General features: G+C 39.3%; 1 protein-coding gene across 1 annotated transcript; it reads left to right on the forward strand.

Annotated features, from left to right (window-relative positions):
• The first annotated feature begins 8,871 nt into the window (after nucleotides 1-8,871).
• LOC121043786 (olfactory receptor 1009) lies at nucleotides 8,872-9,816 on the forward strand. The gene has a single exon (XM_040495783.1). It carries the CDS (start codon nucleotides 8,872-8,874, stop codon nucleotides 9,814-9,816), a length of 945 nt encoding a protein of 314 aa, XP_040351717.1.
• The last annotated feature ends 12,213 nt before the right edge of the window (nucleotides 9,817-22,029 follow it).

A 22,029-nucleotide genomic window follows, 5' to 3' on the forward strand; every position in this document is an offset into this window, starting at 1 on the left:
GTGTGTGTATTTTTTCTCCTGGGCCCTCTGTTGTATTTTTTTTTTGTTTTTATGCTAATATAATTTGAAAGCACACATTAGTACAGAATATTCTTTAATAATAAAACTATTTTATACATTTGCTGAGGATCTATGCTATGTGTTTTGCAAATATTTCATTGAATACAGTTTCCATTTGTGGTATGAGTTGATTCATTTTATAGCTGGAGAATTGGAGGCTTCAGGGAGCCTGAACCACATGCTTCAGATCAAGGCATCTTCTAAATGATGCAGGTACTGCTGTACCACATTCTGAGTCCCCCAAGCTCCAGTCTTGTCACACAGTCAGGGGAAGGCCATTATTGGTACAAGGCTTACCATTCTTTATCCCCCTCAGTATTTCTCTGGGTTCACGTTTGCTTATTCCAGACAAACATAACAACAGCATGATGTAGATAGTTATTATTTAAGATGACAATCCTGGTAAGTTCTGTAAAATGATATAACTAAAAATAATTTGATCTAAAACTGCCAAAGGCAATCGCTTGTGCTTTTCCATGCAGTGCACTTCGGGAAAACAGTGTTTGCATTGATTCCAAGGAACACTTGGCATTAATTTTAGTGTGTTTTCATTTTGAAATCAGTATTTCAAATTACTCTTTGAGTAAATTAGCTTGACTACAAAGTTATTCCAGTGGAAAAAGCATCCTCATTTTCTCAACAACTCAGAAAATAGAGGTATATGCTTAGTAGGACTTTTGATGATGTCAGTTCAAGCCATTAAGATATGACCCTTGACCCATTAGAGTGTTTATTAGTGATGGGAATCATGCATAAACAAAGAACGATATTTGGTGGCCTTTCTTTCTTCTTTCTTTCTTTCTTTCTTTCTTTCTTTCCTTCTTTCTTTCTTCTTTAAACTCAAGTTAGATAGCATACAGTTTTGTCTTGGCTTCAGGAGTAGAACCCAGTGATTCATCTCTTACATATGACACTAAGTGACAGAAGAGAGGCAAAAGATTCTGTTAACATTCAAAAAGAGTGATTATTTTTGTCTGAAACAGATCAAGGAAGGCTTCCTGGATGAGGTTATAATTAAGCAATACCTTGCAGAACAGATGGGATTTCGACTTCCAGTATTTCAGTATGTGAGAAGGGAAAGTCAGGAGGGTTGTAACGAAGTGGGTGCCTGTGGGTCTGTGTGGGAACCGTAAATCAGTGAGTCTGTTTGAATCTTATAATGCTCCTATAATGAGAAAGGAAGCTGTCAATGTAGGTCCTGCAACACTGAAGAAGCTATGTTAAAGTGAATCCAGACTTAAATCATGCTGAGATATCGCTGTGACTCTGAAGTTTATATGGAAATGCAAAGGGCCCAGAATATCTCATTTAATCTTGAAAAAAAACAAGCCATGGGCGCCTGGGTGGCTCAGTTGGTTAAGCATCTGACTTCAACTCAGGTCACGATCTCGCTGTCCGTGAGTTCAAGCCCCGCGTCGGGCTCTGGGCTGATGGCTCAGAGACTGAAGCCTGCTTCTGATTCTGTGTCTTCTTCTCTCTCTGCCCTTCCCCCGTTCATGCTCTCTCTCTGTCTCAAAAATAAATAAACGTTAAAAAAAATTGAAAAAAACAAGCCAGGTAGAAGGTCTCCCTCCACTTAACAAAACTATAGTAATTAAGGCAGGATCAAGAATAGACTAATGGCCCAGTGGAACAGAGTGGAGTGTCCAAGTATATCAATGAATGCATGCTAATACCTTTATTGTTAAAGAATATACAGACCCAATATATGGATGCTTCATTTATGACAAGGGGGACACAGTAAAGTATTGGGGAAAGAAAAGATTGAGAAAAAATGGCGTTTAATCCATTGGATGTCCAAATGGGAAGAAGAGTGGAATTTTATCCCCCTCTCACAACACACATTAAGATTAATTACAGATTATTTGGAGATTGAAATGTGAAAGGCAAAGAATTAGGGGATCTAGAAGATATTGGAGAATATCTTCATGATGTATAGTAGAAAATTAAAAAAAATATGCTGCAAAAATGCTAAACATGAAGAAAAATATTGATTCCCGGAACTATATTAAAATGAAGACTTAGGTTTTACTCTTAAGAGCATAAACCTGGAAGCCACAGCAAGGGAAATTGTTATTTATAAGGCGTATAGGTGACATATCTGAAGAACATGAATAACTATATAACTTTTTTTTTAAGTTTATTTAATTTTGAGAGATAGAGACAGAGCATGAGGAGGGGAGGGGCAGAGAGAGAGGGAGACACAGAATCCGAAGCAGGCTCCAGGCTCCGAGCTGTCAGCACAGAGCCCAAAGCGGGGCTCGAACCCGCAGACCATGAGATCATGACCTGAGCTGAAGTCGGATGCTTAACCGACTGAACCACCCAGGCGCCCCTCTTTATTTATTTTCACCTTTATTTATTTTGAGAGAGAGAGAGAGAGAGAGAGCAAGTGAGGGAGGGGCAGAGAGAGAAAGGGAGAAAGAGAGAGAGAGAGAGAGAGAGAGAGAGCATGAGCAGGGGAGGGGCAGAGAAGGAGCCACAGGATCCGAAGCAGGCTCCAGGCTCTGAGCTGTCAGCACAGAGCCCCACGCGGGGCTCAGACTCATGAACTGTGAGATCGTGACCTGAGCTGAAGTTGGATGCTTAACCGACTGAGCCACCCAGTAACTATTGTTAACTTTTAAAGAAAGACAATCCAGTGATGAAGTGCAGGCAAGACATTTCAAAAGCCAATTCAAAAAAGTGGTTATGAAAATGGCTTGTAAAGCTTGCAGAATTGTTCCATCTCTCTAGAAATGGCAGCTCAAGGCACAATGAGATACCATTATACACACACCATTATAAAATGGCTAATAGCGACTTTCATACACTGCTAATGGAAGTGTAAGCAGTGGGTTTTGGAAGACTTCTTCGATTATCGGTCCTCAGGAACATATATGCGCCCAATAACAAAGAAATTTCCCTCCCAGGTATATCCCCAAGAGAAATGCATGCTCATGAACACCAAAACACATGGCATTCGTTGGATGCCCATTGGAGAAAAAAAAAATCACAAAGCTAAAAACTGGGAAAAATTCAGATGTCCAACAACAAAGCAATTGGTAAATCATTTGTGGAATACTAACAGAATGGAATACTGGCATCCATAAATACATGAACTAGAGATGTATTCAATAAAAGATGAATTTCACAAATATAAAATGGATGGAGAGGTTCTATTTCCTGACTTGGGTGGAGGCTTGCATGCCTGGGCTCACATTGCAATAATTCAGTGAGCAGTACGTGTACGGTTTTTGCACTTTTCTGTGTGTTATTCATCAATATAAGTTGAAAAAATGTAGTATCAGGCTTGTATTTTTCGGTGAAATCTCTCTCAATTTCTCATTGAATATGGTGGAGATACTTCACACATTATGATTCTCAGTGAGTTCCCTATGAGTATCAGGAAAGGAAGATGGAATATCACAATGCCAAGTAAGCTATCCTGGGGGCTGATCTTCAATGGTAAAAATCTCTACCTGAACAGTTGCAGAAATTCCGTGGTGCTTCTTATGGGGGAAAACTCAGCAGTTGTTGCAACACCGTACTGAAGTTTACTCATTAGATGTTTGTTGTTGTTGTTGTTGTTGAAGAAGGAGGTAAGAAATTAAGACTTGACTCAAGTCAAGCACAGAGAGCAAATAAGTGGATCCCAGTGGATTTTTTAGAGTTTAAGGATAGTAATAACATTTTAATTTAATTCCCTCTTAACAAAATTCCCAAGGTATGGTATGTATTGGGACATAAGTTTTTCTAGAACAACAACAACAACAAAATGAGGTAACTAATTCTGGAAACTTCCAACCAAGTGAAAAGACAATGTGCTTTGGAGTGGAATCTTACCAGTTCCTTGGGAAGGAAACTTAGGAATAAAGCCAAGTGATTCCAAGAAAGTCTGCCCTCTTCTCTGTGTGGAGGCGCAGATGAAGGTGGGAAGAAGGAAAACAGGCTGAAAAAGAGTACAATTTATGCTCCGTTTTAATTTCAATCCTCGGAAGAAGAAAGGAGCTCCTTGGAATGTAAGTTTAAAGCATTCTTAAAAACCCATCTCTGTCCCTCCGTTTACTCTTCAAGAAGCTCAAAATAAAAAGATTGATGGGAAAACAAAAAGGACTGACATCTAAGATGTGTTTCTTCGGTACATAGAAAAATACCCACTTTCAGACCATAATTGGTTAGAATGTTGCAGCAAACCTAACATGCAATAATGTGAAATTTGCTAAGATGCACGAAGAGATTATAGTCAGGTGAAATCCCTCTTCAGATTCACTGGCTGCCCAGAACAGGGAGAGAGAGGCAGGGCCACCCTCTCTAGGTGTGGTGCCATCTGTATGGCATGCTGCCGTGCGTTATAAGCATCACGCTCCAAGCAGGGCGTACAAATGGGAGCACAGGTGCAGATGTTTGAGAGCGCTTGTACCTGAGCAAACCTGGACTGTTTACAGGATTTCCTGGGACCTCCTTACTCTCCTTGTAATCAACAGCTCTTTCACTGATAAATTTGCATACGCGTTTTGTCTGATTCTGCAGCCCTCAAACAACATGTAGGACTGGGTTGAGACTTTGAGACATCCGAGTTTCCCTCTTGGAGGAGTGACATCTTTGAAAGGGTGGATACCCTGTATTCAGATAGGGCAGTGTCTTAATCGCAGATAACTCTTTGGAGATACCAGGTTCTGCCCTTCAGGTATCACCTTCTACATTTGGCAGCCTTGATTGTTTGCTCTTTACATTTTTTTTTTTTTTTTAATTTTAATTTATTTTTGAGAGGGAGAGACACAGAGTTTGAGGAGGGGAGGGAATTCCAAGCAGGCTTCAGGCTCTGAGCTGTCAGCACAGAGCCCGAGGAGGGGCTTGAACTCACGAACTGTGAGATCATAACCTGAGCTGGAGTTGGATGCCTAACTGCCTAACTGAATGAGCAACTGAGCCACCCAGGCACCCCTGATTGTTTGCTCTTTAAAATGGAGATAGCAAAATGTTTCTTACCCAAGCTTGGGTGGAAGTCAAATTGGCTGTCATTTGCAGAGCACCTGGGGCCGAATCTGATAAGTCTTGCATACTCTGAAAATGCTTGTCCCTTGTCCCCTCTCCACTGTCACCTTAAAGGTGTCGTCCCATGCAGCCAATCACGGATTTAGAACCGCAGGGTGGAAATTGATTGTATCTTTGCCACCATCTTTGTGGTCCTGGGTCAGACATCTTGGAGCCTCAGTTTTCTTATTTATAAAGGGTGAGGTTGGGGCTAGAGTTCTGTCCGCTTCTCAGAATTTCAGAAATCTCGAACTTCCAATGCATGGCCTGTATTTGTTACTCACTTTCTCCCACCTAGGCTTTGTATATTTCTCGCCTGTTTTTCTCCCAATCGATTGTAGCTATTTTTTTTTTCTTCTCTCTTTTTCTTTTTAAATGTTGAAATACTTTAAGGAATTACTTAGATTACTTTTGGGGGGGGTTGCTTTAGATTATTATTTATTTATTTATTTCGAGGGGGGAGAGGCAGAGAGAGAAGAAGAAAGAGAATCCAAAGAAAGGTCCGCTCTGAGCCCCAAAGCAGGGTTCAATCCCATGAACCATGAGATCATGACCTGAGCCAAAATCAAGAGTTGGACCGTCCACCAACTAACCCACCCAGGCACCCCTTATATATTTGTTTAATTTTAATTTTGATTTTTTTTTTTTTTTTTTAGAGAGGGAGAGAGCATATGCCCTTGAGAAAGGGAGGGGCAGAGGAAGAGAGAGAGAGAGAGAGAGAGAGAGAGAGAGAGAGAAAATCCCAAGCAGGCTCTATGCCCACCTCCCCTCTGGTAATCTGTTATTTTATTTTGAAATATCTGTACAATATTCCCCAGAATGACATACCAAAGTTTATTTACTGTCATGCTTTTTGGAGAATATTTATGTGGATTCCGTTTTTTTTTTATCATTTGAAGCAACAGTAAAGTGGACATCATTGTTTTTCCATTCTGTGTTTCTTCAGGGTAGATAAAAGTAATGGAATTTCTGAGTCATCAGGTAATCACTTTTCAAAAAAAAAAAATTCAAGAGATAGTAAAAAATTGCCTTCTGGAGGCCCCACCCCTGCAACAGCCAGTGATCTCCAGTTTCTCTCCCTGCTTTCTCAGTATATTTTCTCACTTCTTATTATCTTGTCAACTTGAAGGGTGAAATAGTGTATGATTATTGTTTCAATTTGGTTTCTGTGATTATTGGGGATATTAAAGGGATAATAAACATCTTGTCATATTTATTGGGACTGGGAGTGTCCTCTGTATCTTTTGCCAATGACTACAATGAATACTTGCTATCTTAGTGGATAATTTGTGGTAGCTCTTTGTGTGATCTGACTTTAGTCTTCTGTAACATATGTTTCAGTAGTTCTCCAATCCGTATGTCTTAATTTTACCCAGAGTATATGTTGGCATCTGTTTACTTAAAATTATCATGCCGTAAAGCTTTCAACCTTTCCTTCAGGTGATTTTCATGTTCTGTTTAAGAAGTCCATCCCTGTATACAACAAATCGTAATGCTATTCTTTAGGGTGTTACTGTTGTATGTTTATAATAGAATTTTTCTTTTTAGTTTCATGATGTGGGTGGAATTTTAACACGATCTATTTTTTGAAATGGCCATCCCAATATTGTAATTAATCTCTACTTTCCTGACTGAAAGAAAATGTTTATTCATGCTAAATTGGCATATACGTCTTGGTCTGCCTATGATTTTTCTGTGTCCTGCCTATTTCAGTAATCCTATCTTCCTGGTTAAGCATGATGGCTTTATTTATGTGTTGATATCTGGAACAGCACATCCCGTTTCTTTGATTTTCCTTTTTGAAATGTCCTTTGCTCCTTTGAACATTTTTCTCTTCCATGAATTTAAACATCTGATTTTTTCTTCATTAAAAATTATATTTTATTTTAACTTTTCCAGTTTGTTGGAACTGCATTAAATGTACCAAATAACCTGGCAGGTGTCCTGGCCTCATCAGCCTTAAACAGCAAGGATCAGGTTAGTAGTCTAATCCAACCAGCTTTTGACCCACTGCAATGAGGGAGACCGTGCACACTTAGAACCATGGATGTCTCATTAAACACACAAACAAACAAACAAACAAAAAACTAGAGCTATTATAGGATTTTGAGAAGTGGGGAGTTTTTGGTGAAATTTCAATCAAGGAAAATTGAGATGAGCTCAAAGCAAAGCAAGGCTGTGTGGAAAGGGGCCAACATCACAACAGCAGAACAGTCTGACCCACAAAGGTAGCACAGGGTCCTGTTTCCATGGGAACTACAAAGGTAAACTAGGTGTAGAGTGTTGTACCCAGACATCCCTCATGTGGAGTTTTGTACTCATGTTGGGGACTGGGACTGCTTTGCTCTGTCAGACTGACTTAGATATTCCAGACCAGAGTGGGGTGTTTCGTCTTGGTGATGTGATTTCAGACAAACATTGTAGACAGTCTGTTTTTTCAGAAAGTAAAGCTTATCATTGAGCAATAAAGTATTTGTCACTACCTCGCCACCCCCCCCCCCCCCCCCCACCCAAATGTTGTTAGGACACTTTCCAGCTGCAGCATATCTGTGGGAGAAATATCATTATCTGTTCCCTTCATAATTGATGTATCTGTGTGTGCTATTCCAACCTGAAGAATGGCCACGCAGAGTCTTACCGCCCCTGTTAGAGCTAATTTTTACTATCTCAGGAGGAAATGAATCTTAATAAACACATAAAAATACAGTAAATGTGTTTTTTTGACTGATCTAGGCAGTTCTTTCCTTGTACAGTAAAGTTAAATAATTTATATTTTTCTTCATATGAATCTTGAATGGTTTTTGTTAGGCTTATTTACAGCTATTTTATCAATTTGTATTGATGAATATAAGTTTTTCCGTTATAATTCATAGGTAATTATTATTGACTTTTTTTACACCAATCTTCTGCTACTTTGAATTCTTTCATTTTTTTCTAAAAAAATTATCTTTATTGGTTGACTATTTTACACTTTCTATGTGGATGACTATTTTGCTTGCAAATAGTGACAGTATTTTCTTATCTCTGTTTTGTAGAATTCTTACACCTTCTTTCTTTTTTTATAGTTTAGTATTTTGGATGTACCCTTCACTATACTGTTAAATAGCACACATTGTGAAAATATATAGTTTCTGGTTATAGTATTAATATTCCCAGGGCTTACCTTACACACATATATTCTCTGGAAGCTAGAGGAAGATCCTTTTTACCAAGTCAAGTAATTCTTTTTTTTTTCCAGTTTGGAAAGTTTTTCTTTGTTTTCTTTTTTTTTTTTCTTTTCTTTCCTTTTCTTTCCTTTTCTTTCCTTTTCTTTCTTTTCCTTTCCTTTCTCTTCTTTTCTTTCTCCTTACTTCCTCCTCCCTTCCTCCTTCCTCCCTCTTTCTTTCTTTCTCTCTTTCTTTCTTTCTTTCTTTCTTTCTTCTCTTTTCTTTCTTTCTTCTTTCTCTTTCTTTCTTGCCACATTTTATCAGCTTCTTTAAGGAATTCTTTTGAAATAATTATAATGCATTGTCTTTTAATATGTAAGTGTGGTGAGTAATTTTACAGATTTTCTAATGGTGACCCAATTCTTAGTTCTAATTTTTTTCTTTAAAACATTTAAACCATATTGCTGTTAAGAGTAAGAACCTTACTATATTTGCTTGGTAGCTTTTAGTTTAGTCTCTTTTTATACCAATGCTCCCAAATTGGACCTGTAGTTTCTCTTCTTGTGTATAATGTTATGCTTTTAAATAATTTAAAATTGTATGCATTATTAACGTTCTGTTTTTCTCACTCTAGAGAACAACACAACCAATGGCTGATGGGAACAATACAAGAATCACAGAATTTATTTTCATAGGTTTGAAGTATCATCCTCGGATGCAAGTCTTCCTTTTCTTGCTATTTCTACTTTTTTACCTTGTTACCATCACAGGAAACTTGGGTATGATTATTCTTATCCAGATAGATCCCCGCCTTCACACGCCCATGTACTTTTTTCTCAGTCACCTGTCTTTTGTGGACATCTGCTTTTCATCAGTAGTGGGTCCCAAGATGCTCACTGACTTCTTCACTGAGAGGAAGGCCATCTCCTTCCTGGGCTGTGCCTTGCAGCAATGGTTCTTTGGGTTCTTTGTGGCCATTGAGTGCCTTCTCCTGGCGTCCATGGCTTATGACCGCTATGTGGCCATCTGTAACCCATTATTGTATTCTGTCTCCATGTCACAGAGACTCTGCGTACAGTTGGTGGTTGGACCCTATACTATTGGCTTCTTGAGCACCATGACTCACACAACGGCTGCTTTCCGACTTCCCTTTTGTCGCTCCAACATTATCAATCATTTCTTTTGTGACATGTCCCCCCTTCTTTCTCTGGTATGTGCTGACACCCGGATCAATAAACTGTTGGTTTTCATTGTGGCTGGAGCTGTACTGGTTGTCAGTAGCCTGACCATTATAATCTCCTATTTTTACATCCTTACTGCCATCCTGAGGATCCGCTCTGGCGATGGGAGGCGCAAAGCCTTTTCCACCTGCTCCTCCCATCTCACCGCAGTGTCCATCTTATATGGGACCCTCTTCTTTATCTATGTGCGGCCAGGTGCAATCTTTTCTCTGGACATCAATAAAGTGGTGTCGGTGTTCTACACAGCAGTGATCCCCATGTTGAATCCTCTCATCTACAGCTTGAGAAATAAAGAAGTGAAAGCTGCCATGTGCAGAACGATCGTCAGGGGGAAGTTTTGCGTAAGAAGTTAAATTCCTGTCTGGAATACAAAATAGATAAAGAGCAAAGCTTCTAGACATGGTTAGTCTACCTGGTCATCATCCAAAGATGCTAAACAAACGTGCAGACTTTGGAGTATGGCATCCTTGAAACGTTCAATATGACTTTTATTTTAAAAACTGTTTTTAAAGCTCCATTTCAATCATGTGCCTGTGAATGATAAGAATCCCCAGTCACTCAGAGTCAGAGTAATTCTGCTTCCTCAAACATTTTCATCATTAGGAATAGGATAAAAATCTAGTAAGTGTTGGAATCATCTAGCTATTAATAGTGTGGCACTAGTTAAACCAATATACATGTCCGGGCCAGGTGAGATTCATTGGAATGATATGCATGCTCCCTATCTCTAAATATAGAATTGAAAATAGCAAACAGGGCAGGTTACCTAGGTACAAATGATTTCTTTAACTAAAGGGACTCCTCCTATCTCATTCCTTTAAATATCTTTTATGCCTATTTTTGTATTCTTGTCTTCTAAGAATACAACATCATGATCACTGCAGAAAAGAAACCCAAATATGGACAAGTGAAAGGTGAACAACATTGACAGCACAATTCTTGCACTCTTATTCATCCACCAAGTGACAAATGACAAGAAAGATGCCTCTTTACATATTTGATTTTGATGTTGTTCCAACTACTACTTTAATACTTGGTATTTAGTTATTTCTATTTCTTTCAGACAAAAATAAATAGACGCTGTTTATTATAGAAATTATAAATAAAATGCAAACATGTGAATGAGCAAACAAGAAAATTCTAAAAAAGTCAGAGGCAATAGGTGTTGAGAAGTCAGAGCTAAACTGAAATTCAGAAAATATATATCCTATTTTCATGTTAGTCTTTTTTGGTTGTTCCAATAAAAAAAAAATACGACAGAATGAAGTTTCAAAAGATTTTAACACCTTTCTGTGCCTCAGAAAACATTTGAGCTATTCAAGAAGTATTATAATTATTTCAGGGAAGAGGTATTATTAATTATTATGATTTTTAAAAAGTGCCCTTTTGGTGCAAGCTAGAGTTTGCAGGTATTTGAGCCCTGATGGCTGAGCATGAACTAAAACTATAAAATTTATCTCTAGACCGTAGAAGACAGAGGGGGAAAAAGCAAAATGAAACATGACTCAGTAAGGATACAGAGAGAACTAGAGTGTAAATTTAATCCCAAGTCTGTGCCCTAATAAATTTCATGATGGAGTATGCTAGATACACTAATCGTTTCTTTGGCAGTATTGATGGAATGTTAGTGTCACAACCATCCCTTCCCGGGATTAGGAACCCGCTTTGAATATTGCAATTATTCTTGTTTTAAATTTATTTTTATGTTTATATATCTTTTTAATTCTCCAGTTAGCACACAGTGTAGCCTTGGCTTCAGGAGTAGAACCCAGTGATGACACCCACTGTTCATCCCAAAGAGTGCCCTTCTTAATGCCCATCGCCCCTTTAACCCATCCTCCACCCTCCTACCCTCATCAACCCGCAGTTTATTCTCTGTATTTAAGAGTCTCTTATGGTTTGCCTCCCTCTAGGTTTTTATCTTATTTTTCCTTGCCTTCCTCTATGTTCATCTATTTTGTTTCTTAAATCCCATATATGACTGAAGTCATACCTTTACCTTTCTCTGACTGACTGACTTCACTTAGCATAGTGCACTCTAGTTCCATCCATGTAGTTGCAAATGACGAGATTTCATTATTTTTGATCACCGAGTAGTATTCCATTGTGTGTGTGTGTGTGTGTGTGTGTGTGTGTATGGTATATATATATATATATATATATATATATAGTATATATGTGGTATATATATATGTGGTATATATATATATATACACACACACATACCACATGTGTGTGTGTGTATATATATATATATATATACACCACATGTATATATGTATATATATATACACACACATATATATATGTGTATATATATATATATATATATACTACCTCTTTTTTATCTATTCATCTGTTGATGGACATTTGGGCTCTTTCCATACTTTGGCTATTGTTGATAGCCCTGTTATAAACATTGGGGTGCATGTACCCCTTCAAGTCAGCATTTTTGTATCATTTAGATAGATTCCTAGCAGTGCAATTGAATTGCTGGGTCATAGGATAGTTCCATTTTAAATTTTTTGAGGAACCACCACACTATAGTTCTATGCACTAAGTGCATAGCCCTTAGCAATGAGGTCATAGAGTGGTTTGTGTTCAGAGGGAGTGAGCAGGTTATGGAGGGAACTGAATGCCAAGACAATGAAATGATATATAGGCTAGGGACAATCATGGTTTTGGTGAGGCAACTGTCTCAGACAGCAGGAATGAGTCACGGGCAAGCAACCTAGAGAAGCAGAATTAGTGCCAATGTGATGCTCTGAAAAGGATTCAGATTTTAGCACAGAAATTTCTTCCATGTAACTCACATTATTTATTGATTTTTGAAACAGTTAATTAGACGAAGGCTGGGATCAACAGTCTCAGATGTGTATGTTTGTGCCGCTGCTGATATAAGTGGGTTCCCTTTCTCTTGCTGAAAGGAAAATTATCAGTGTTTTAGTCTGTGCCTTTACAGCAAAGATCTTGTAACAAAGGAAGGTTCTTGAGCATTCCCTTGTTTTTTTTCCCACTCCCATTGAGGTGTTTTTGTTTTTGTTTTTCAGTAGGCTCTCCAATTTCTAAGTTTAATGCTACGGGGTACAAATACAAATCTGATCTGTTTTCTCTATGATATTGGACTAGGAAAAGTAAGCAACATTAAAAACAAAACAAAACAAAACAAAACTACAACAAAATCCCCTCAAACCTTTTTCACCCGAGTTATTGGGATCAAGGTAGCTTTGCTTCAGCCTGGGGTCCATGGGGACACTTTTGTGAGTCCTGTGTTCCCTCTGGCATGAATGATGGGGCAATGAACACCTCTGAAGCAATCTTGGAGAAGGATAGTGGACATAAGGGTAAGGCCAGGGAATTCATTCATGGTCCTTCAGTGGCCACTCTGCATCTCAACACTAATCGATTCAAATCACAACCCAGCACCCCCCTCCCATAACACAGCTCTTGCAGCCTTGGGGAGCCGTAGTGATAAGAAATAGTGTGGGTATGGGGTGCCTGGGTGGCTCAGTTGGTTAAGCCTCCAACTTTGGCTCAGGTCATGATCTCCTGGTACATGAGTTTGAGCTGCACATCAGGCTCTGTGTTGACAGCTCAGGGCCTGAAGCCTGCTTTGGATTTTGTGTCTCCCTCGCTCTCTGACCCTCCCCCACCCACCCCCACTCTCTCTCTCTTCCTCAAAACAAAAAATAAATAAACATAAAAAAATTAAAAAAGAAAAAAGAAAAAGTGTGGGTCACAGAGTCTTAGATTTTGTTCACGTCGTAATGTCGGGAGACACCATCAGACAAGTTCCACCACGTTTTGTGTATAACTCAAACAACGAAAGTTTTAGAAATAATTTAAGCAAACGTTTTCGGTCAGGAAAGGGGATGCAGAATTGCTTATAAGTCCCTGTACAATTGAAAATATCTCTTGGTGAAGAACCTAACCTTCTGAATGGAATGGGTGCGATCAGGTCTTCTTTAGGTGCTTACAAATTCCCTGAAATCCATTGGGACCATCTGTGTAGACATTTTACTTTTGCCAAGGCTCTTGATATCTAAGAAACGGACCAATAGAACACACTTAGATGGAAGTGAGCCATCATCTGAACTCAGGATAGTGGGTCAGTAACCGCAATCTCCTTAAATCTCACTTGAGCAATTTCAGTGCCAAATATAACGGGGCTGAAGGCAAATCTCGGGATTTCTGTGGGAAGAGCACACCCATTGGTAACCTAGCAAAGAGCTCCCACTGAATGTGTTGAGAGGTTATGCGCCCTCCCAGAGATTCCAGAAATCCCTTTCTCCATAGTTGTACCACTGTTTTTCAATGATGAAGCAAAAATAATTTTTCTAATTGAGATGTTTCAATTTACTTAAGTTAATATGTAATTTAATGTATAAATTCTATCAAAGAGTCTTAGAACTAATAAGAATATAAAAATGTGCCTAAATTATAAAAACATTGTTTATTGTTGCTGCTAGAGCCTATATTTGGAGGGAGAGAGGCTTGTAAGTAAAGGAAAATTAGCTAGGGGTCAGTAATAATACTAAAAGTACTATATAAAAAGCAAAAAGCATAACAGAATGGAGGGACCTCCAGATGGACACATTTGAAATGGAACTTTGAAGAAAGAGACAGAAAGGTTTAAAATAGATGTCTGGAGAGAGAAAGAGATAACCTCTTCCACAAGTTCCTGCCCCTTACCAATGTGAGAGACAATGTAGGTAAAGAAAACCCCATTTTTTAACATGCTTAGGATTGTGTATGGGTATGAGAGGGAAGAGGGAGGAGAAGAGGAAGGAAAAGAGGGAGGAGAGAGAGAGAATTGAGATGGGAATGGCCCAGTTATAGTCACACTTCACAAGTAAGATTGCATAGTGCAAAATGCAAAATAAGAAGTAATGTCTAATAATGCAGACAATGTAAACAAATCTTTCTTAATATACTCATTTAGGAAATGGAGGTAACATTATGTAGGGTACTTTGTTATTATAAAATTAAGAAATATGACACAGATAAGGGCTCTGAAGTTTGTGACTGATATTTCTAATATTTTTGCTTAGTCTAGTAAAATTTTTATATGATCATCTGTATAGATGTTAGAAAGGCATAGAGAACCATTGCTCCTGATCAAATTTTATGAAAATAGTAGCCTAAAAAAAGATAAACGCTTCCTTCTTGCATGTCCTGAGGAAAGACTAGTTTTTCACCAGAGTTTAGCCAATATCTGACACGAGTGATTCAGTAGAAGTTTCTTAAATCCATCTGAGGTCATTTTGAAAGGAATGTGCTGAAATTTCATTACTTTAGCGTTTATCCAATTTCCTGTTAATAAAGATTCCCTCAAACTGACCTTCTATCCTGATTTCTTAAAAACCTAGTTTTCAATATTTAGGATTATTTTAGGACAAGAGGGTGAAGAATTTGTTTTGCATCATGTGCTTTAGGAACGCGACATGAACAATTTCACGTTAGTTACGGAATATATTTCATTTTCTTTCTCAGTTTTCAGTCGCCTATTGGCATGGTCTCCGTGGCTATAGGATGTGTTCAAATACAAGGCAGACAGCTTTCCTTAATGAGATAGTATTTTAAGAATTCCTCCCCGGGGCGCCTGGGTGGCGCAGTCGGTTAAGCGTCCGACTTCAGCCAGGTCACGATCTCGCGGTCCGTGAGTTCGAGCCCCGCGTCGGGCTCTGGGCTGATGGCTCGGAGCCTGGAGCCTGTTTCCGATTCTGTGCCTCCCTCTCTCTCTGCCCCTCCCCCGTTCATGCTCTGTCTCTCTCTGTCCCCAAAATAAATAAACGTTGAAAGAAAAAAAAAAAAAAAAAAAAAAAAAAGAATTCCTCCTCAAGGTGGAGCTAACCTTGGCCACTAGGTGGCAGCATGAGCTCATCAACCACAATTACTTTGTCCACTAAAGTTTCCTTTAGTAATTGAAAGCGTTTACTAAGAGGCTTGGAAAAGCTTTCAAAGGCCTGAAAAATCATTTTGAAGGGCTGTGAAATTATATACACATTTTGTGTGTTTGGGCCATAACACACAGCTCAGAGAGCTTACTCTGTCACCAAACGTTCTTACAACTCCTACATCTTCATAGCAATAATAAATAAAAAGTCTTTGTAACATTAGCTGCAAATACTTTCCCTAGTCCTTTGCAACTTTGAAAATAAATAAAATTGCATGTTTTCATTTTTATTACGACTTCCATCTTTGAATATTGAGCACAGATTAGAATATTTGGCAAACATTTATTTTTGAGGTTTTGTGGGTTTTCATATTTGTATTATAATCTAATTATTCAGGAATTTAAAAATATCTGAACAAGAATCCCTTCTCCTTCATGAGATAATACTTATATGTTAGTAATAGTGGCGATTATAAAATGCTCTTGTTAGTTGAGCTACTGAAACCCTCTTTAAGAACAGGTGATGTTGTAGGCTTTGTAAAGATAATTTTATTTTAAGACAACTCTGTAAGGTAGAAATTGTTCTCATTCGGGGCGCCTGGGTGGCGCAGTCGGTTAAGCGTCCGACTTCGGCTCAGGTCACGATCTCGCGGTCCGTGAGTTCGAGCCCCGTGTCGGGCTCTGGGCTGATGGCTCAGAGCCTGGAGCCTGTTTCCGATTCTGTGTCTTCCTCTCTCTCTGCCCCTCCCCCGTTCATGCTCTGTCTCTCTCTGTCCCCAAAAAAATAAACGTTGAAAAAAAAATTAAAAAAAAAAAAAGAAATTGTTCTCATTCAAGAGATACCGAAAAGTGAGGGTCTAGAGGTGGAGTGGCTTGCCTGAGGCCACACGGAGGAAATAGAGTCAAATTAGGTCCGCTTGGTTCTCAAGCTCTCCTTTTACTGAACTGCCTCTTTTACTTTATTAGAAAATCTAGAGCTTAGGGGCGCCCGGGTGGCTCAGTCGCTTGAGCGTCCGACTTCAACTCAGGTCATGATCTGGTGGCTCCTGAGTTCTGAGCCCCGCGTAGGGCTCTGTGCTGATGGCTGGGAGCCTGGAGGCTGCTTCGGATTCCGGGATTACGCGTCTCCCTCCCTCTCTGCCCCTCCCCCGCTCATGCTTTGTCTCTGTCTCTCTCTCTCCAAAATACATAAAGATTAAAAAAAATTTAAAAAGTGGGGCGCCTGGGTGGCGCAGTCGGTTAAGCGTCCGACTTCAGCCAGGTCACGATCTCGCGGTCCGGGAGTTCGAGCCCCGCGTCGGGCTCTGGGCTGATGGCTCAGAGCCTGGAGCCTGTTTCCGATTCTGTGTCTCCCTCTCTCTCTGCCCCTCCCCTGTTCATGCTCTGTCTCTCTCTGTCCCAAAAATAAATAAACGTTGGGAAAAAAAAAAAAAATTAAAAAAAAAAATTTAAAAAGAAAAAAGAAAATCTAGAGCTTAACGATGGCACTTGTGTTCAGTTGTCGGTTCTGGTGCCAGTGTCACCTGGTCCAACACTTAATTCTGTAGAAAGTCTGTTATTTAGTACGTCTGGTATTTTATGCCCTACTTATCATTTTCGGAATTTTTCTTGATACGTTTACTAGTGAAATGTTTTAGATGAATGCAAAATATTTTTTGGAAATAAAAATGTAAATAAAAATCCTTTTGCAAATCCAATAAGTTCTCAACGGGAAATGTCTGTATGAATTGCCAACTGGAGTAGCAGTTGATGTCTGTTCCCTGACATACCTTAGCCAATAAACAAGAAAAAATCAAGATTGTGCTTTCATTTATAAGGACATAAGAGAGTAAGTTGAATTACTTGACAACCAAGTTTTGGTCCCCTCTGCACTCCTCACCCCATGTTATAGAATCTTGCAAACAGTAGACATGGATCAGGAAGGGTATCCAAAATATAACTGGTGGGACAAGGGTACTGATGTGTGGAAGAGAATACTGGTTGAAACAAGGTTCTGCCATGGGCTGTCCTCGCATTATCCTTCTAGTGGCTGGATGGCAGCAAAGTCTGGATTTGGAGTATAGGGGTTTCGTGCTCTGGGTGGTGGGCACTTGAAAGGCTGAGAGAAGCTGCTGGAAGCCGAGCTATCCCAGCCTGAGTGGCGGGGCCCGGGCTGTGGACGGACTGGTGACTGCAGGGCGGCCCGACGACAGTGAAGCTTCTTGTCCTCCCGCTTTTAGGTAATTTGGCCTTAAAAGTACCTGGGGTGTTGTCTGTTGGGGAATTGCCCTCGACAGGCCCTCTGGGAAAAGAACCATTAGGGAAGAAAATAAGGTTCTGCAAGAAGTTGAGCGGCTCTACGTTTAGCCCTTGCCGTCCCCTGTGGAGACTCCTCCACTTGCAGGAAGGATGGCCTCTGCATTTGCCAGCAAAGAGGGCCTGTAAAGGAGAGACATATGGATTTGAGACATATGGATATGGATTTGCCCCACTCGGGCAACTAAGGAGTGTATCTCTGGGCACAGGTGACTTCAACCCCTAGGCCCACCTGGCCCCCCGGAGGCATTCCAGATGGTGACTGAACCTAGTCGGTTCACGTACAGAATGGTTCCTTAGTTCCTAGGTGCATTGTCTCTCTGAGAATGTGTGAGGCATGGGTTTCTAAGGTCCTATCGGCCCCTTCCCGGCACCTCGGGACCGAGGCAAACACATTGTTCTTCGGGCCTCTTGTGGTTAGGAGGTCATGTCCCCGTAACTGTTCCACTTGAGGCGTTGAGAAAGGGAGGGCCTTTCATGAGAACAGCAAAGCAAATGCTTTATAGACTATAGATAATTATAGATAAACGCAGATGCATAATGGAATAAGGTAAGAAATTAATCTATAATCAAAGGGTATGCGGGAACATTATGAGAAAATCGCCATGTTATTTCTTTTTTTTTTTTTAATTTTTTTTCAACGTTTATTTATTTTGGGGACAGAGAGAGACAGAGCATGAACGGGGGAGGGGCAGAGAGAGAGGGAGACACAGAATCGGAAGCAGGCTCCAGGCTCTGAGCCATCAGCCCAGAGCCCGACGCGGGGCTCGAACTCAGGACCGCGAGATCGTGACCTGGCTGAAGTCGGACGCTTAACCGACTGCGCCACCCAGGCGCCCCCACCATGTTATTTCTTAAAGGTTGACTACACTAGGAACATTTTAGAATTAGGTAATGTTAGAAACACATAGATGACGAATGCTGCAAGGAAATCACTAGCAAATATCGTGCCACGTTTGCTACAGTAAATCGGCCAGATCAACACACTGCTGTTGTCTATGTCCATTTTTATTTCAGTTTTTTATTTTTAGCTTTTTATTTTAGTTTTGTTTTATTCTCACCGACGCCGTTCATCCGTCGGGGATCCCTGGACCTGTTGGAGCTGGACCCCGGCAAGAAGCAGGTATTTTCCAAAGACGATGGATGTATATTGATATTTAACAGCTGGCACAGCCAAGCAATTCTACCCTGGACACTGCAAATGTCTGTTGCATTGACTGGGTTATCGTCCCTGTCTTCCACGTTCATGGTCTTGTAAAAGATAGTGTCACACAAAACCACCATAATAAAAGTAGCACCAATAAATCCCGTAGATGGGGTCATTGCGGGTTTTGAAATTTAGTGGCCGAGATCGCTTTAGACTGCAGATGTCAGAAGGAAGGCTCGCTATGGTGGAGGTGATGTTTCAGCTAAAAATGCATGAATTTGAAATAGTGTTCAATACCAATCTGATATTAAAACAAAAAAGCACAAAATATTTTTATTAATTTATCCTTATCATCAGATAAAAATAGGCAAATCTTTTGCAGCATAGGGTGAATGCTCTGTGGTAAAGCTTAACATAGTGTATTTGTACCTTTCCTTTCTTTGTTCATTTTTCCTTGCCTAATATTAATCATTTAGGTTAAGAAGGAAACAGCTTTTTAGAGCACACAAATATGCATTAGAAATCAACCTAATTTTTCGCCTTTTCTTTGGTAAATGGGTTGGCCTTATGAATTTGAAATTCCAACTTTAGTCAATAGTGGTTATATCCATATAGCTAAAAATGAATTATCTTAGGTCTTTTTGAATTCAGAAACTAATTTTAATAGGAATTTAATTGACATACAATATTATACTAGTTTTAGGTGTCCAGCATAATAATTTGTTCTCTGTGTGCATTGCAGGATGGCTACCACAAGCTTTTTACATCCATCAGCACAGAGTTACAGAGTTACAATTTAACTATTGTACAATTGTACAATTGTACAATTATTTTTTTACAAGGAGAACATTTAAGGGCTACACTCTTAGCGACTTTCAAATATACATACGGTATTTTTGATGGTGGTCTTCCTGCTGTCACTACATCCCCAGGATTTATTTATCTTATAACTCATTTTGTTCACCTTTCCAACCCCTGCCTCTGGCAATCATCAAACCACTGATCGATCACTTCTCTGTGTCTTTGAGTTTTTGTTTTTGTTTCATTTTGCTTTGTTTTAGATTCCACATGTAAGTGAAATCATACAGTATGTGTCTTTCTTTGTCAGACTTATTTCAGGAAGTAAGTTTTATTTTATTCTAATTTATTTTAATTTCATTATTTTATTTTATTTTAGAGAGAGAGAGAACACAAGTAGGGAGGTAAAGCGAGAGTGAGAGAAAAATCTAAAGCAGGCCCCACACCCAGCATAGAGTCCGACTCAGGGCTTAATCTCGTGGCTGTGAAATCACAACATGAGCTGAAATCAAGAGCTGGGTGCTCAACTGACTGAGCCACCCAGGCACCCCAGGAAGTAAAGCTTAAAAGGAATCTTAGGAATATACACCCTCAGGATTCAAAACAGTCTTATATAAAGGACTTAAAAGTAATTATGTGATAAACAACATGGGAAGAATTAAAATACTAATTTCCATTTAGCTTAATAAGTACAATTTCTGAAAAAAATTAGAAAATAGAAACATGATTACAAAACCCGCATTAACCAGTTCTTCAAAGAAAAAGATTCAACCAACCATCAGGAAGACAGTAAGCAGGGCCAAAGTCACTCCCCAAATTCTAACTAATGACCAATGCTTGTTGTAGACACTCTACCTAAGAAAACACGCATATAAAAAGCCTTAGCAATATTCAACCTATGAACTCACACTGCCATACAATAAAAATGGATTATTATCCAGACAACTCAAAGGAACCACATAATTTTGAAGTGAAGTAGCAAAGGAATCAGAAAAATATTCGAAAAATATTTGGAATTTCTGAAGGATCTCAGATGCGTTTGTTTCTGTGAAGAACACACAGAAAACCATGAAAGAGGTCCACTACTAAGTATTTACACAAAGGGTACAAAAATACTGATTCATAAGGGATACATGTTTATAGCGGCATTTTATATATAACGGAATATTACTCAGCCATCAAAAAGAATGAAATCTCACCATTTGCATGATGTGGATGGATCTAGAGTGTATCATGCTAAGTGAAATAAGTCAGTCAGAGAAAGACAAATACCACATGATTTCACTCATGTGGAATTAAAAAAAAAACAAAAACAGATGAACACAGAGGGAAAAAAAGAGGCAAACCAAGAAACAGACTCTTAATTACAGAAAACAAATAGAGTTGTTGGAGGGGAGGTTGGGGGAATGGATTAAATGAGAGATGGGTATTAAGGAGGGCACTTGTGGTGAGCACTGTTTGTTATATGCAAGTGATGAATCTCTAAATTCTACTCCTGAAACTAATGTTACACTCTATGTTAACTAACTGGAATTTAAATAAAGTCTTGAAACTAAAAAAAAAAGAAATTGAAGGACAAATCTAAATGGTTTTCAGGGGAGAAATGGAATGGAGAAATGGAATGGAATGGAATTTCAGGGGAGAAATATGAAATTTCATATGTAGAGTCGACCAGAAGTTATTATCAAAGATTCAGGTCTCATGGAAAAATTTACATTAAAGGATTCAGGAGCACGCTAAGACATTCAAAACAAATCAAACAAAACCTCTTAGAGTAAGGAGGCTGTGTCACACACTGAAGTGCTTACGCTTTCCCTCACTCGGGCTGCAACCTGTATTGACTCTGTTTGGTCAAGCTTTTGCTACTTGTATTGCAAATACAATGCTGAATAATTTTGTTTTATTGCTTTTTATTCATTTCTGGCAGTAAGAAATGTATCTCCCTTGCCATATGCTAACAGTTCAGATATAACATCTTTCCATAAAGTTTACTGATCCATTGATACATTCTCAGAAATTCTCTTCCAGCTCTTCCTTCCGATGGTTCCACTCTTTGTTTTGAGCGAAGTCCCAGGAAAATGAATTTACTTAGCAACCTATGGTCAATGCTGTGTCTGAGAAAAGTTCATTTTCTACATGCTTTGCCCTTGACCCCAAGATACGAATGCAAAAGAGAGACGGGAAGGGAGAGCTAGGGTCCTCCTGTGTCCCACCCTCTCTGTGCTACTCCATTTTCCCAAGAGTTCCATAGACCTTCCTTGCTTAGCCTGGATATAGAGAGAGTGAAGAGACTATATCCAGTTAAAAACAAACATAATGACATGATCAGAAAACAGATCTCATCGGATTTACTTAGGATATGAAGCGAAACTTTGATTGTACCTTCCCTTAGTGGTCCATTCCCAAGATATGGCAGACTTTGGGGACACA

This window comes from Herpailurus yagouaroundi, unplaced genomic scaffold, assembly GCF_014898765.1.
Source record: "Herpailurus yagouaroundi ecotype Mexico unplaced genomic scaffold, PumYag 187, whole genome shotgun sequence".
Lineage (NCBI taxonomy): Eukaryota > Metazoa > Chordata > Mammalia > Carnivora > Felidae > Herpailurus > Herpailurus yagouaroundi.